This window comes from Calidris pugnax, unplaced genomic scaffold (assembly GCF_001431845.1).
Source record: "Calidris pugnax isolate Ruff unplaced genomic scaffold, ASM143184v1 scaffold18, whole genome shotgun sequence".
NCBI lineage: Eukaryota > Metazoa > Chordata > Aves > Charadriiformes > Scolopacidae > Calidris > Calidris pugnax.
The window spans coordinates 3607277-3620480 of record NW_015090812.1 but is presented as its reverse complement, the minus strand read 5'-3'; the positions used below and the strand labels follow the sequence as shown (position 1 = coordinate 3620480).

The 13204-nt window shown below is 58.1% G+C and overlaps 2 protein-coding genes across 2 annotated transcripts; both read left to right on the top strand.

The window, feature by feature from the left end:
* Positions 1 to 327: 327 nt before the first annotated feature.
* Positions 328 to 7328, top strand: TMEM61 (transmembrane protein 61). Its single transcript, XM_014938908.1, has 3 exons — positions 328 to 433; positions 4017 to 4429; positions 6792 to 7328. The coding sequence occupies exons 2-3, from the start codon at positions 4080 to 4082 to the stop codon at positions 7075 to 7077; spliced, it is 636 nt and encodes a 211-aa protein (XP_014794394.1). The 5' UTR covers positions 328 to 433; positions 4017 to 4079; the 3' UTR covers positions 7078 to 7328.
* Positions 7329 to 8631: 1303 nt separating this feature from the next.
* On the top strand, positions 8632 to 11709 carry BSND (barttin CLCNK-type chloride channel accessory beta subunit). Its single transcript, XM_014939083.1, has 4 exons — positions 8632 to 8808; positions 9892 to 9971; positions 10369 to 10608; positions 11412 to 11709. Exons 1-4 carry the CDS (start codon positions 8632 to 8634, stop codon positions 11695 to 11697), a joined length of 783 nt encoding a protein of 260 aa, XP_014794569.1. The 3' UTR covers positions 11698 to 11709.
* Positions 11710 to 13204: the final 1495 nt, after the last annotated feature.

The window sequence follows — 13204 nt, the reverse complement described above, 5'->3', positions numbered from 1 at the left end:
CCCCCCCCCCCTTCGCTTGTCGCTTTGCCCGAGGGAAGAAGCGGCGGGGGGACACCGGTTGCGGCGGGGACGGGTCCCCCGGGGTGTGCCACCGGGTGACAGTGAACCGGGGGACGTCGGGTTCGGGCATTGCCGGTGAAGCGGGGGCTGGGGGGGCACCCCACCAGGGCTCCCCTCCATCTCAACCTGCGTTTCGGGAGGCTGGTGGCACCAGGGCTGCTCGGATGCTCTTTCAAAAGCATCATTATTACAATGGTTTGGATGGGCACCAAACCCCTAACTAATAATAATAATAATGATAATAACAGCAAATTCAGATGAAGGCAGGAAGGAATCTCCTAATGACACGCTCGCAGTTGCTCCCCGGCGCTCCTCTTGGCACGTCTGCCCGTGGTTAAAGGTCTCCAGCCTGCGTGGAGTGGAAGGACAGGTTGTAAGTGCCGTGGAGGGATGGGGTTATGGAGGTGGATTTCTGCTCGGTGGCGGTGGGAGAGATTCAAAACTCTTTTCGCTTCTTGTGTCGCTGGAAAAGAGCGTTTTCCTGAGTAATGCTTGGTAGACCCTATGAATCACCATCTGCATAACTTTATATGGGGGATGCTATTCTCAGCATCTTACTGAAACTATGTAAACTATTAACAGCCGTATCTGTTTGTCCATGCAATATGCAAATCCCATTTCCCAGGAAAGACTATTTCGGAGCAGGTCAAAGGAGGAAACCAGGGCAAAGCAAAACAAAACAGCGGGGTGGCTCGGCGGGGTGGAGATGGGTGTCTGGGAGCTGGCAATTGCCACCTTCGGAGGGGCAGCCCCTCGGAGGAAACCTGGGCTGGAAATGCCCACTGGGAATGCTCCCTGATGTGTGGGATGCTGAGTGTCCCGGGACCAGAGCCATGCTTGAGGAGCAAGGACTCAGGTCCTGCTCCTCTCTCCCACCTCTGCTCCTTCGGCCTCTCCTTCCAGCGGTTGGTGAGCTGAGAAAAAAAAAACCCATGGTGGATCTTTGAAAGATGCTCAGGAGGGATGTGCCAGCCCGAGAGGGGGTTTGGCAAGGGGACGGTGCGGTGGCAATGTCACCCAGCGCGGAGGAGCTGCCCCCGCACACGCGCTGCCGGAGGAGCACGTGCCGGGTGGGCTGGAGGAGCTTTTAGAGCTGGTTTTGTCAAGAGAGAAGAGTTTATTCTCTCTCGAGCTGTCAATCCATCGCCTCCCAGAGGCTCTCCGCCTTCCCTCCGCGTCCGCCTCCCCCTCGCTGCCACCGCTCCCAGATGTGCGCAGCGTCCTCAGGGTGGGGGGGCTGCAAAATTCCCCCTGCCCAGGCAGGGGAATCGCAGCATCTTCCCCAACCTCGCCAAGGGAATCACAGCATCTTCCCAAACCTCACCAGGCTGACCCCAAAATGAGGAGAGTGTTGACTTGCGGGAGCTGAACGTTTCTTGAGCAGCTCTTGGTGCTGTTTCAATCCAGGCTTTCAGTTGGGAGCAACCTGTTATTTCCACCCAGTTGGATCGAGAGCTTTGCTGTAGGGGTTTTTTGGGTTATGATTTATTATTTTTTTTTGCTGAAATTTTTCCAGGAAGATGCGATGCTCTCAAAGGAAGCTGGGTTCACGGGTCAGTAGGGTCCTTGCGCTCTTCTGAGCATCTACTGCTGCAAGGCAGCATGAGCCCAGCTTGTCTGCTGTGTCCTGCTCCCGTTCGGTGGGGAGCTGGAGGATGCTGATCCCTAGTAGCACCTAACAGCATCTCCAACCGGTCTCTAGCAGTTCCTTCTCCATCTCAGCTCAGCCAAGCTCCTGCCATTCAGGAGGGAGCATCTAAACAGGTTATGGGGGGAAGCCATAATGAGTTTATGGGGGGAAACTCTGCCTCCTCTTACTCCAGGAACACCATCTCCTTCCCAACAGGTGACGTGGGGACCACTAGCCACCACCAGCCCAGGTGGCAACTGGGGGTCATGACAGCAGAATGAGAGCTGGAGGGTGTTGTTGGGGCTCCCAGTCCTGCCACCTTCCTGCAGGTTTCCTAAATCCCACTTCTCATCGGATTCCTTCATTAAATGTAGATTAGATCAGATGGTGTTTCTTTCACTACAGAGTAATTTGGCTTTCCGTTTAGTGGGCCCATCTGATAAATATTGGCTTGAAATAATGTAATTCCACCTGCCCTTGGTCACAGCGAGTCTGTGCTGGGCTTCTGCTCCCTCCTTAGCTCCAGCTCAGGGTACAATTTAAATCCCTGCTGTAGGAGGTGAGCCCTGCCTGGAGGAATGGAGACCAAAGCCATCAGATTTTCTTCATTTTACTGACACACAGGCAAAGCAGTGAAGGCAGAGGTGGGGTCTGAGTGTGGATCATCCAGCTGTCCATCCACCTCTGTGCTTGAGCCTCATCTCTGTCCTGCTCGTCTCCTGGCATGGAGGGTCTCCATTGGCACTGCCACCACGAGAAGCCCTCACAGAGGAGTCACCCAGGACTGAATCTGTAAGGGGGTGCTGGTGCTTAATTCCCACGTGGTCCAAAGCTTTTTGTCCATCCAGGAGTGGGAGCTAAACCTGCACCATCTTGCTGGGCGGTGAGCAGGGAGCCAGGGGGACATGGTGGTACCTCTCTGCCTCCCTGGTTGCTGGTGCTGTTTGGTTAGTTGGGGGCTGGGAATCCCCAGACCCACCGAGCAGATGCTTGTTGTTTGCTGGAGAAAGCAAAGGGGAGTGAGAACCTCCTGGAGGTCAGAAACCAGCTCCCCTTCCCCAAATTTTCCTGTGCTGGGGAAGGATGGTGTGTCTGCTACTCTTGGTGTGTGACGCTAAGTGAGAAGTGCCACCCAGCAGGAGAGCATGATGCTGCCTCATCTCTTTGGTTGTCAAACCAACCCCAAACCCACCCTGATAGGGATGGTGAAGGTGGTGATAACACCTTGCGGACTCGATTGTGCCGGGGAGCTGAGGTGTGTGCTGACACTGACCCAGGGGAGCAAGGTCTGAGGTGCAAAAGCTCATTTGGATGAAGATTGAGCAGACTCTTTCAGCCTTAGGGTATCTACCCCACCTTCAAAATAAACTGAAACCCCTCTCCGCTTTGTGGAGTGTCTCGAAAGGGGACTTCACAGCTGGGTCAGTGAGAGCATCGTAGATCTCAGTGGTCTGTTGCCTTAGTCCTCCTGACCCAGCAGAAATATTTACTTCAGCGGTAGGTCATACCCTCTCCGAGGACTTAGCTTGTATCCAGCACATTCCTGACTTTTAATGGAGTTCCTGCTCCCATCCTTGTCCTGAGCTTGGTTGCGGTGGCTCTATTGGTGATGGGAGAGCTTGTTGGGGTCCCTGCTCACTCAGTGCCTCAGGAGCCATCCCTAGGTGAGGTCCCCTGAGTTGCCAGCATCTGTTTGTTTTTTTTTTTCTCCCCTGAAATAGCAGCTCTGTGACTTTCAGAGATGGTACTTGGCTCTTTTCCCTGAGAAAGCAAGAAGCCCTGACTCCCCTGGGCCCCGGGCTTTCCAGCAGTGATGCCAGACACCCACTGTCACCGCAGGACTGATTTACGTCCAGTTTCAAAGAGGAAAGCGTGTGCACTGATAATTAGGAAGCGACGACATCTTAAATTTATGTCCCTCTCCCTAACCTCTTCCATAAGCCCTGCTTTGATCAGAAACCCAGCTGGCTTCCCTCCGAGCTCGGGAGGAAGTCTGGAAGAAAACCCAAAGGCAAGAGCTGTGCAAGTTCCCGGAGCCGCCTCTGTAGCTCCCCTGGCTGGGCTCTCCATCCTGCCCCCGTTGCTTCTTGAAAACGAGGATGTTTTTAGGAGGTTTTAGGAAGTTCATGAGTCCAGACTGGCGGCTGACTTTGCTCTGCCCGAGGGCTTCCCATCTGAGGTGGTGGAAATGCCCCTTCCGATGGTCAATAATAAGTAGCTGAAGAGTGTGCGACCCCCAGAGAGCTCCTAACTCAGTAGTTTTCTCCTCTGGCAGGTCTTCCATCACCTTGTCCTGCTCAGACCTGGTCTCTTTCTTGTCTTGCAGGACGTGGGCCCTCTCATGCCTTGTCTTACTCTTCCCACCTTACCTAAAACCTCCTTCTGAAGGATGGCAGCTGCCTCTTTCCGCTACGGCATGACCATCACCGGGGCGGTGCTGCTGGTGACGGGGACGCTGTGCTTTGCCTGGTGGAGCGATGGGGAGGTGGGCTCCTCGGCCAGCAGCGGGGCTCGCCTCCTGCCTCCCCGGGAAGCCGAGGCTGTTCCCAGCTCCTCCTCCAGCGCCCTGCTCCGCTCCGTCAGCTTCTTCTGCTGCGGCATCGGTGGCATCCTCCTCCTCTTCGGCCTCCTCTGGTCGGTGAAGGCCAACGCCAGGGTGGTGTCCCGCCGCTACCAGTACCATTTCCCCAGGGACCTGCAGTACTTCACGGCGGAGCCGCTGGAGAAGTGGAACCGCAGGTGGGTGCCACTTCCACCCTTGACTTCTTGGGTGTGAAGAAGTCAAGGGTGGGTTTGACCATCCCGGTGTGGCCGTGCACCTACCCCTGCTCTCAGGCTGGCTCGCTGAGGTGAGCAGTAACCCCCGTTACTGTAATCCTGCTCAGCCCCCGTGCTGTGCTCTCCTCCTCCTCCTCCCCGAGCAGATGTTCTTCCTCATTAACGTCAACCTTCACCCAAGCCCCTCCAACCTGCCCTCGCTGCAGGCACCCTCCGTGCCCACGCTGGCTGCTCCCACAGCAGACGGTTCTCCTTGCCCTGCAGGGCCATCACGGGCTGAGGCAGACATCTCCTTAGCAGAGCCACTGAGCAGAAGACCGCATCGGTTTTCTGGCAGAAGGTCTGGATTTGGGGGTGGGGAGGTCACCCAGACCTCCAGCGGTTGAAACCTGCCCCGATGGCTCAGGTCTGGAGCGCTCTGTAAGGATGAGGGGGTTTGTGCCATCTTTAATGGAAGCAAAATCTATGTTAAAAAAGGGGGTTAAAAGAAAAAAAGAGGGAAAAAAATCCTCTGATTGGCATTGAGATGGGAGTGCAGGTGAAGGAACCTGCTATGAAGCCCAATTTGGGGTGTGGGAAGACCCCTCACCTACCACCCAAACACCACTGCTGCTTGTGGGGTCTCTGGACTCTTCCTGTGTGAGCCTGAGATTCATTCCCACTTCTTCATTTAAAAGTTTCTGGATCAAAAGGGTGAGTTGTTTTTTTTTTTTTCCAGAGATTGCTGTGGAAGCTGAGCCAGGCGGCCCTTCCCAGTGCAGTTTTATGGGGTCACAGCAAAGACCTTGGCTCCAGCATAAATCGGGCTCTGGGGAAAAGCAGCACTAAAAGAAACTCTTCAGAACATGAAACCATAAAAATTCAGTCGGGGCAGGAGGCACGTTTCTGGTTCTCCAGGGGTTTCGGTGCCCATCTGAATATCTGGGGGCACGGTTGTGAGCTGGTCTGGGAGGTCTTGGGGCAGGGGGGGCGTTCCTCCTCCCATGGAGGCCTTTGCTGTGTCCCCCACAGGGAATGTCCCCTTCCCTGAGCTCCCAGTTCCCATGCTGGATGGGAGGGCATCGCCCTGGCATTGCTGGGGCTGTGGCAGCTCCTGCAGCCCTGGCTGTGCTGGCATTTGCACAGCAAAGCCCTCCAGAGCAGAAAATGCTGCTCCCCAGAGGGTTGGCAGGGTGACATCCTGCGCTGGGAGACACCCCCCCTCTCTGCATTTCCAAGGCAGCATCCCTTTCCAAATCCCTTTCCAAGCTGAAGCTGTCTGGCCAAAGCCACAGCACAGACGCCCAGAGTGGTGGGTCAAGGGTAAGGAGCTGCTGAGATGGGGATGGAGGCATCCCTTTGGACCAGCCATGCCCTTCCAGCCTCCCTGAGCTGGGTTGTCCTCTGCAAAAGCCAGCGGACGGTGGGTTCCTTCCAAAGCCTTCCCATCTTTGGGGCTGCACCCAGGGCTGTGCGCAGGGCAAAGGTTGGCTGGAGGTTTTCCCTGTACACAATCCGTGTTTGCTCAGCAGAGCACTGCTGGAAGTGCCACCAGGCTTGGCCGGTGCCTGGAGGGCTCCGGCGGGCACGAGGGTGGGGTGTGACCACATTGAACCAGGATGCCTGGCTGCTGGTGCCAAACTGCTCACTTGGCTGCCACTCCTTCACAGGGGGGGTGGCTTTGGGGTTAGGCAGATGATGAGGATGGTCTCCTGCCCACGGAAAGCAGCACGGTGCAGAGGGAAGGGGCAGATGCCTCGAGAGCCAGCACCTCTGCTGCTTTGTGGCCATTCACACCTGGAGTTGTAGCCCTTAGTGGTGGCGGTGGCAGATCTTTGAGGCTGCCTTGCCAGGCTGCCCTTCCTCTGCTTGGGTGAGGGGGTTCATAAACTCAGTGGGAACCAGGAGACATTGCCTTGTCACAAGGTCTGATGGATGGTGCCCTTCCTCCTGCACGGCTCCCCGCCTTCCCAGTGCCAGGAGGTGGCTGACATGGACTTCCCTTGACCCTAGCATGAAAAACCTGCTCATGTGCCATCCCCATGTCCACCATGCTCAGGGATGCTCTGGTTGATGGGGTGCTCTGGTTGATTGGTGCAGGGATGCTCTGTTTGATGGTGCTGGGATGCTCTGGTTGATGGAATGCTGGAATGCTCTGGTTGATGGGTGCTGGAATGCTCCAGGTTTTGGGTGCTGGGATGCTCTGGTTCATGAGTGCTGGAACGCTCTGGTTGATGGGGTGCTGGGGCGCTCCGGTTGATGGGTGCTGGGATGCTCTGGTTGATGGATGCTGGGATGCTCTGGTTGACGTGGCACTGCTGGGTTTCTTCCTCTTCCCTCGCAGCACCTGGGATGCCAGCGCCATCCCCACCTATGAAGAAGCCCTGACCTGCAGACCTGCTCACGTTGCTCCAGCATATGTCCATCCCCCGGGGAGGAAGGAGGAGCTCACACCGCCCCTGTACCGCTACCTGGAGGAGGAGGGCAGCTGGCAGGGTGGCCGCCGGCGCAGCTCCTCCGACAGCGCCTTGTTCCGCCCCAGCCCGTCCTGGCTGGAGACCCAGCACCCCGAGGAGCCGCAGGAAACACCTCCCCCCAGCTACGAAAACATCAGTGTGCGGGGTGTCTGAGCTGGCGGCGGTGGGGGGATGAGACCCTGCAGGTGGCCCTTGGCTTTGAACCGAGCCCCTTCCATTGTGCCAGGGCGAGAGGAGGGTGGGCGAGGAGGGGGAAGGCAGAGGGGTCCCTCCGGCTCTCCGAGCGATCCGTTGGGGGCTGTTGGGATTGTGGGTCCTGTGGGTGATGCTTTCGGAGCGGCGGGGGGTAACTGGCATGTCTGAAAGCCTTCGTGTTTTTAATAAAACCACTGCTGGTTGCTGAAGCTTTGTATTCCGTCCTCGGACCAACCCTGGGGAGTTCCTGTGAGTCCAGGGGCTGCCCACCCAAAGCAAGAGCTATATAATAAAAACTTCAGCAATGAACGAGGAATCTGGGCAGAGAAAAAAATACCCTGTTTGCTCCTCTGCCTTTGCAATGTCCCTTCCAGCTGTATCTCCATCCCATCCTGACTTCCCATGCCTCACTTCATTTGGTCTGGAGATGTTCAGTGGCTCGTGCCTGCGTTCAGGGCATCCGAGTGCGCTCGGCATTTCAGGCAGTCTCCTATGAAAAGACACCCTGAGCGGCTCAGCCCCCCTCCCTGCCCACCACGGATGGGTTTGCAGCCTTGCCCAGAGCAAAGGCCAACTTCATGGGGGGCTGCTATCCATTCCACCGAAATAACGGGCTGCCCCGCACCCCCTGCAGCTCTGCAGAGTGGCTGCGGAGCCACAGCCAAAGAGAACATATTATTTATAATATAATATATTCTTTTTCATAAGCCAGGTACATGCATTCATACACCAGCAGGCAAAGGAGGGAATAAACCAAAGGTTAATTAAAGCCCCCACTACTGCCTTGCTGTCAGATCTGTGGTGGGAAGGGGACACATTTTAAGACCCCTGTCCCATCTCAGGCAACCACAGGGCACACTGACACTGCCCTCACCCTCCCTGGGGGGACTGATCCTGCTCCACCTTTCCCTGGCTTTATCCCTGCTTCTGCAGCCCAGTGGGTGCCCCACCAAGGCAGCCCCACCAGTGGCTCCCCAGCAGCACCCAGCTGGAGAAATCAGGGACTATTCCCACCCCACCAGCCTCCAAAAAGACGATGGAGCGCTCCCTCCTTCCCAGCTGCAGCCCATTGAAAACATCCTGCATCATGGGCGTCCCCTTCATTTTGGGGCTCTGCCAGCTCCAAACTTATGGGCCAAGTCCAGGGCTGGGAAAATCCCACCAGGACCAACCAGCTGCTCTCCAGGTGCCCGTCTCTCCCTCCCCGTTCCCTTCCCGAGGCGTGGGGTGCGGGAGGGTGCCTGCAGGGAAGGTTACCCGGACACGTGCCGGGCAGCTTCACTGGAGTGTGAACGGCGGGTCAGTGTTTGCATTCATTACAAACCCGTTAAAAACTGGCTGGCTCAGCCCTGGGCAGGAAGGACCGAGCTCAACGTGCAGCTGATCCTCAGCCTCCGGAGAAAGAAACCACTCCTCGCCTTACCCCGCAGGTGTGCTCAGCCGGCGGTGGCACCCGCAGGTGATCGGGCTTCCCGGGCACCTCTCCTCCCCTGCCTCTCCCACCCGGCTCCCATGGCCGAGGAGAAGACCTTTCGCTATGGGTTCATCATGCTGGGTTTCTTCCTGGTGATGACGGGCATGTTCATCATGAGCGTGGAAAAACCCCAGATCTACATCACCTTCTGCGCCCTGGGCGTCCTGCTCGTAGCCGTGGGCATCATCTGGAGCATGTGCCAGTGCTACCCGAAGGTAGGGTCCATCCTGGGACCTGGAAGGGGGTGGAGGGCTCAGCTGGGTTTGGGGGCTCTTGTTTCTGTGGATGTGTAGCCTTGGGCTGTGCCTCAGTTTCTCCATCTGTGGAGTGGGATAGTCGCAGATCCTGAGGAAAAGCCAGCAGGGGACCTGGAGGGAAAAATGTTGTTTTGGGAGGTTTGAACCCTGCTACACCTCCCCACTGATGCCTGCAGGATACAGCCCCTATCCCTCACCCCCCCTGGACCTCCCCAAGGCTGGGGCTTTGATGTCAGGCACGCAGCAGGGAATAATCCCAAGGAAATCAGCTCGTGTTCATCTCTCCCATGGGATTCCCCCTGCAAAATCAGCCCCTTTCCTGCACCCGTGGGGGCTGGGGGCTCAGGGGGGCTCCTAGGACATCAAAGAAGGGGTTGTGGTGGCCATGAAGGTCTGGAGGGACTCGTTCCCCCCCCAGAATACAGCCCTTCCCTGCCGGTCTCCTTGGCAGAGGGCACCGCCGGCACGGCAGGGCGGCCACGCGTCCCTGCCCTGGGAAATGGAGCTGGTGGAAAAGGTTGTTTTGTTTTTTTTTCCCAAGGAAAAGGTGGCTGTGACACTGGTCTCGGTGGTGCAGGATGGTCTGCCAACAGCTTGGCTGCACCTCAAAATGGGAGGAGGTGGATGGGACCCTGGGACCAGCTGGGACCCCTAGGACCAGCTGAGCCCCTCAGGACCAGGGTGAAGCTGACCCCAGACCCCCCCCAAAGCTGAGCTCAGCCCTGGTGAGAGGGAGATGTGGCTTTGTCACCGTGCTAGGGGCTCAAGGACAGGGCACCCTTGGTGTAGTCCCTGGCCACTAACCTCCTCCATGAACCCTGAAACCCCCCTTGGTGCTGAGAGTGGGACCGTGCCGGGTTCATTCAATCCCTTATTGATTTCCCCCCAAAAACTCATTTCCAAGCAAGACATCCAAATGTGCTGGGAAAGACCAAAATCCCAGCTGAAGGGATGCTCCAGCCTTTTTACCACTAAGGAGGGCTGAGGGTCCCCGTGATGCCCAGTGCAGCCCCCCGGGCTCTGTGTTTCTTTTCCCCCCAGATAACGTTCATCCCTGTAGACCTTGAGGCCGAGAGGTTCCTGGACCACAAACCCATCGTGCTGCCGGAGAGGGACACCCGGTAGGTCCCAGCGCCCGGCCCCGGTGGCCGTTTTCCTCTTGGAGGGTGGTTTCATCTGTACACAGGGTTATCTGCGTGCCCCCGGGGACAAGGGCAGTGTCCGGGCACACTGGCACCGGGGACAAATACACCTATTGCAGGAAAACATGACCAGCCCCTGGGTGGGGGAGGCAAAGGCTGGCTGAAGCCTCTCCAGGGCTGGAGCTGGAGAGATGCTGGGGGGTGGAAAGCATCCAGCTGCGTTCCTGCGGGCATCCCTCTGCAAGGACCTGCTGGCGTGGGCAGTGGTGTGGCCTCTAAAGCACCTGATGGAGTCCTGTGTGCATGTCCCTCAGCATCTCCTGGCTCCACGGGGGTCCAGGTCCTGCTCAGCACCCCGTTCCTCCTTCTCCCACAGCTTGACTGTACCCTGTCCCAGCCAAGAGGCCACCAGCACCTACGAGAAAAGCCTGCCGTCCTATGAGCAGATCCAGAGGCAGGAGGTGGGCTTGGAGCAGCTCCCACCCACCCCCCAGCCCAGACCCCGCAGCTGCTCCCAGCCGGCCCTGCAGGCGAAAGCAGAGGTTCACCGGGAGCTGGGGGGTGCCGGGGACCCCCCCCGAGAGACAGCACCTCGGCTGGAAGGAGCAGCAAACAGGTAGGTGATGCCCATGGGGTTGGGGTGGCACTGGCAGGATTCAGGGTGAAACCAGAGGGGGTCAGACCCCCCCAATGTGGGGGGAGGCAGAGGAGGTAGAGGGGGTCTTTGCCGCTTGCATGGCCCCAACCCCCAGCTCCGCTGGAGCCCGGAGGGTGGCTCAGCCCAGGGGGTCTCTCAGTACCAAATGATTTACCAGCATAAAACCAATAAGAAATCTGGGTTGCCTTTGGTTGTGATTTGCATCTTGCTTTTATTTCATTTTATAAATACGAACGATGTCCCTCACCCGCATAAATCCCAAGTTCCTGGTCAGACTTTGATAGAAATGAGGCACTCAGTATGTGTCCCTCAAACCAGACACCAGTATGATGCCCGTGCATGGCTCCAGGAGGTCCCAAAAGTGCTCTGCAGGTGATGAGGGTCACTGTGCAGTCTCAGGGTGCAGGACATGGGCACCCCCTGTGCCAAAATGCAGCTCCACCTGGGATGGGGTCCTCTGCTCTCTCCCGGGATGCAGGCACAGCATCCCAGGGCAGCCACTCTGTCCCACAGGCAGGAGAAGACACCTGGCAGGCAGGTTGTCCCCATAAAGGCAGGCACCGTGGGGTCCCAGGGTGGCACCGGGGGCTGAGATAGGACCCTCCCAAGTCACCCCAGCCACCCAGCAGGGGACTGGTGATACTGGGACACTGGCTGAGCAACTCTGAGCCCAGCAGCCACCGTCCCTGGGGGAAACTCCAGCTCCAACCCCCTGTTTAGTGTAACCCCTGTGCTGCCCCCTGCCCTCCCTGTTCCCACAGCCCCTCCCGGCCAGCCCGGGGGGATGCGCCGCTGGCATCCCTCCTGGAGGACATGGACACGCCATCGCTGGAGGGCTCCGTGCCCAGCAGCCCCGTGCCACGGGTCCGATCCCCACCATCTGCTGCTCGCTCTGGTTCCACCCCGACCAGCTCCCCGGCGGGGGGACAGCACCCCGGTTCCCCCTGCAAAGGCACCAGGAAGGAAGACGACCTCTATTATGGGCTCCAAGAGGGGACGGATACGGTCCTTGAGGATAGCGACTGCCTCTTTGAGCCTGAAAACTGATTTCCTAGAGACAATGGCCACTTGGCATGGACTTATCTTGTAGGGGGTGACATGGACACCACAGCCTGGAAGAGAGGGGCTGGGGCTGCCCCTCCAGAAAGTGGAGTGCCTGCAGCGTGGAGGAACCTCCAGGCCATCCTGTGTCCCTCGCATCCACCCAGGCACTCGGGGAGGCTGCCATCCCCCAAAACCTGAGGGGACCTCCCGAATTTCCACAGCAGAAAGGACAAGGTCCCTTTTGCTGGAGCCCTTCGGGTGGGCACCAACGAGTGTGGCTGTTGGGCTGGGCAGGATCTGGGCTAAATAATGTGCTTAGGAAGGGAACAGAGGATTAGCTTTGCTGCTTGAAACAGGATCAGCGTTTAGGTGGGTAAAGATGTTTTCACCCCAGGTAGGCTTTAGGAGGCAGAGATGGCCACAAAGCCTTTTTCCCCACGTATCAAAGCCCCCCCCACCTCAGGAATTAAAATTAAATGCTGAGACTCTGACGACAGGCAGCCTTCATGTCTCCAGGCTGGGAGAAAGGTGATGGGGGGGGGACTGATCATGCTGTCCCCCATCTCCTCCATGAGGAGCTGGCAGGGGGACAGAGGGAGGGAGGACTTGGCTTGAGTTGAAACCCCGGTGGCGGCTGTGGCTTCCCAAAAACTGCTCGAGGTGGTGGCTTTGGGTGGCATTTTGCCTCTGGGCTGGGTGGGTGTCATCAGCTGTGACGCCAGGGTTGGGGGGTGGCTTTGCATGCCCGTCCCCAAACTCCCTCCAAATAATAAGCGTTTGTTTGGAGTCAGGCTGATGGGGCTGGTGTCACCGTGACGGGGGCAAGGCAGCGGTGTGCCACCGCCTGTTTGCGACACACAGGGAGGGGAGCTGCAACCTCCGCCTGCCCTTCTCCTGCTCCGAAAAATCCGGGGGGGATCTGCATGGTTGAGCCCCCCCCCCAACCCCCTGACCCCAGGGGAACTGGGTTTGGATGAAAGCATCACCCGAATCCAACCGCATGGGGAACGCTGAGAGCCCCTCGCCCCTGTTTTTGGGGAAAACCAGGCAGGATGCTGCATGTGCCTGGCGTGGGAGCACATCCCTGCTGCCAGGGCTGCCCTTCAGCCAAATTTAGAGCCCGAAAAGTGGGGCCAAATCCATCCTCTGGCACCTCAGGGGGATGGAGCTTTGGAAAGGATGCTCCCGGTGCTCCCCTGCCGCCCGGGGAGCGCTTTGCTGGTGCAATCCAGCAAGAAATGGTCCTGTCTGGGGGCTTTGTGCCCTTTTCTCACCTTCCTGTCACCGCAGCAGCGAGGGGACAAGGTGGCACCCACACACCCCGGGGTGTTTATGGCCACGGGAGGAGCAGGAGGGTGGGTGGGGAGAGAAGGAGCCCGTGTTTGCTAAATATGGGGGGGCAGGATTGTGAGTGGCCACCCGAGGAGAAGCCTTTCCTGGCTGATTGCCCTCCCTGGGCCCCGGCCTCTTCTTCCCCATGGGGGGAGAGCGTGGTGGTGGCTTTGGGGGG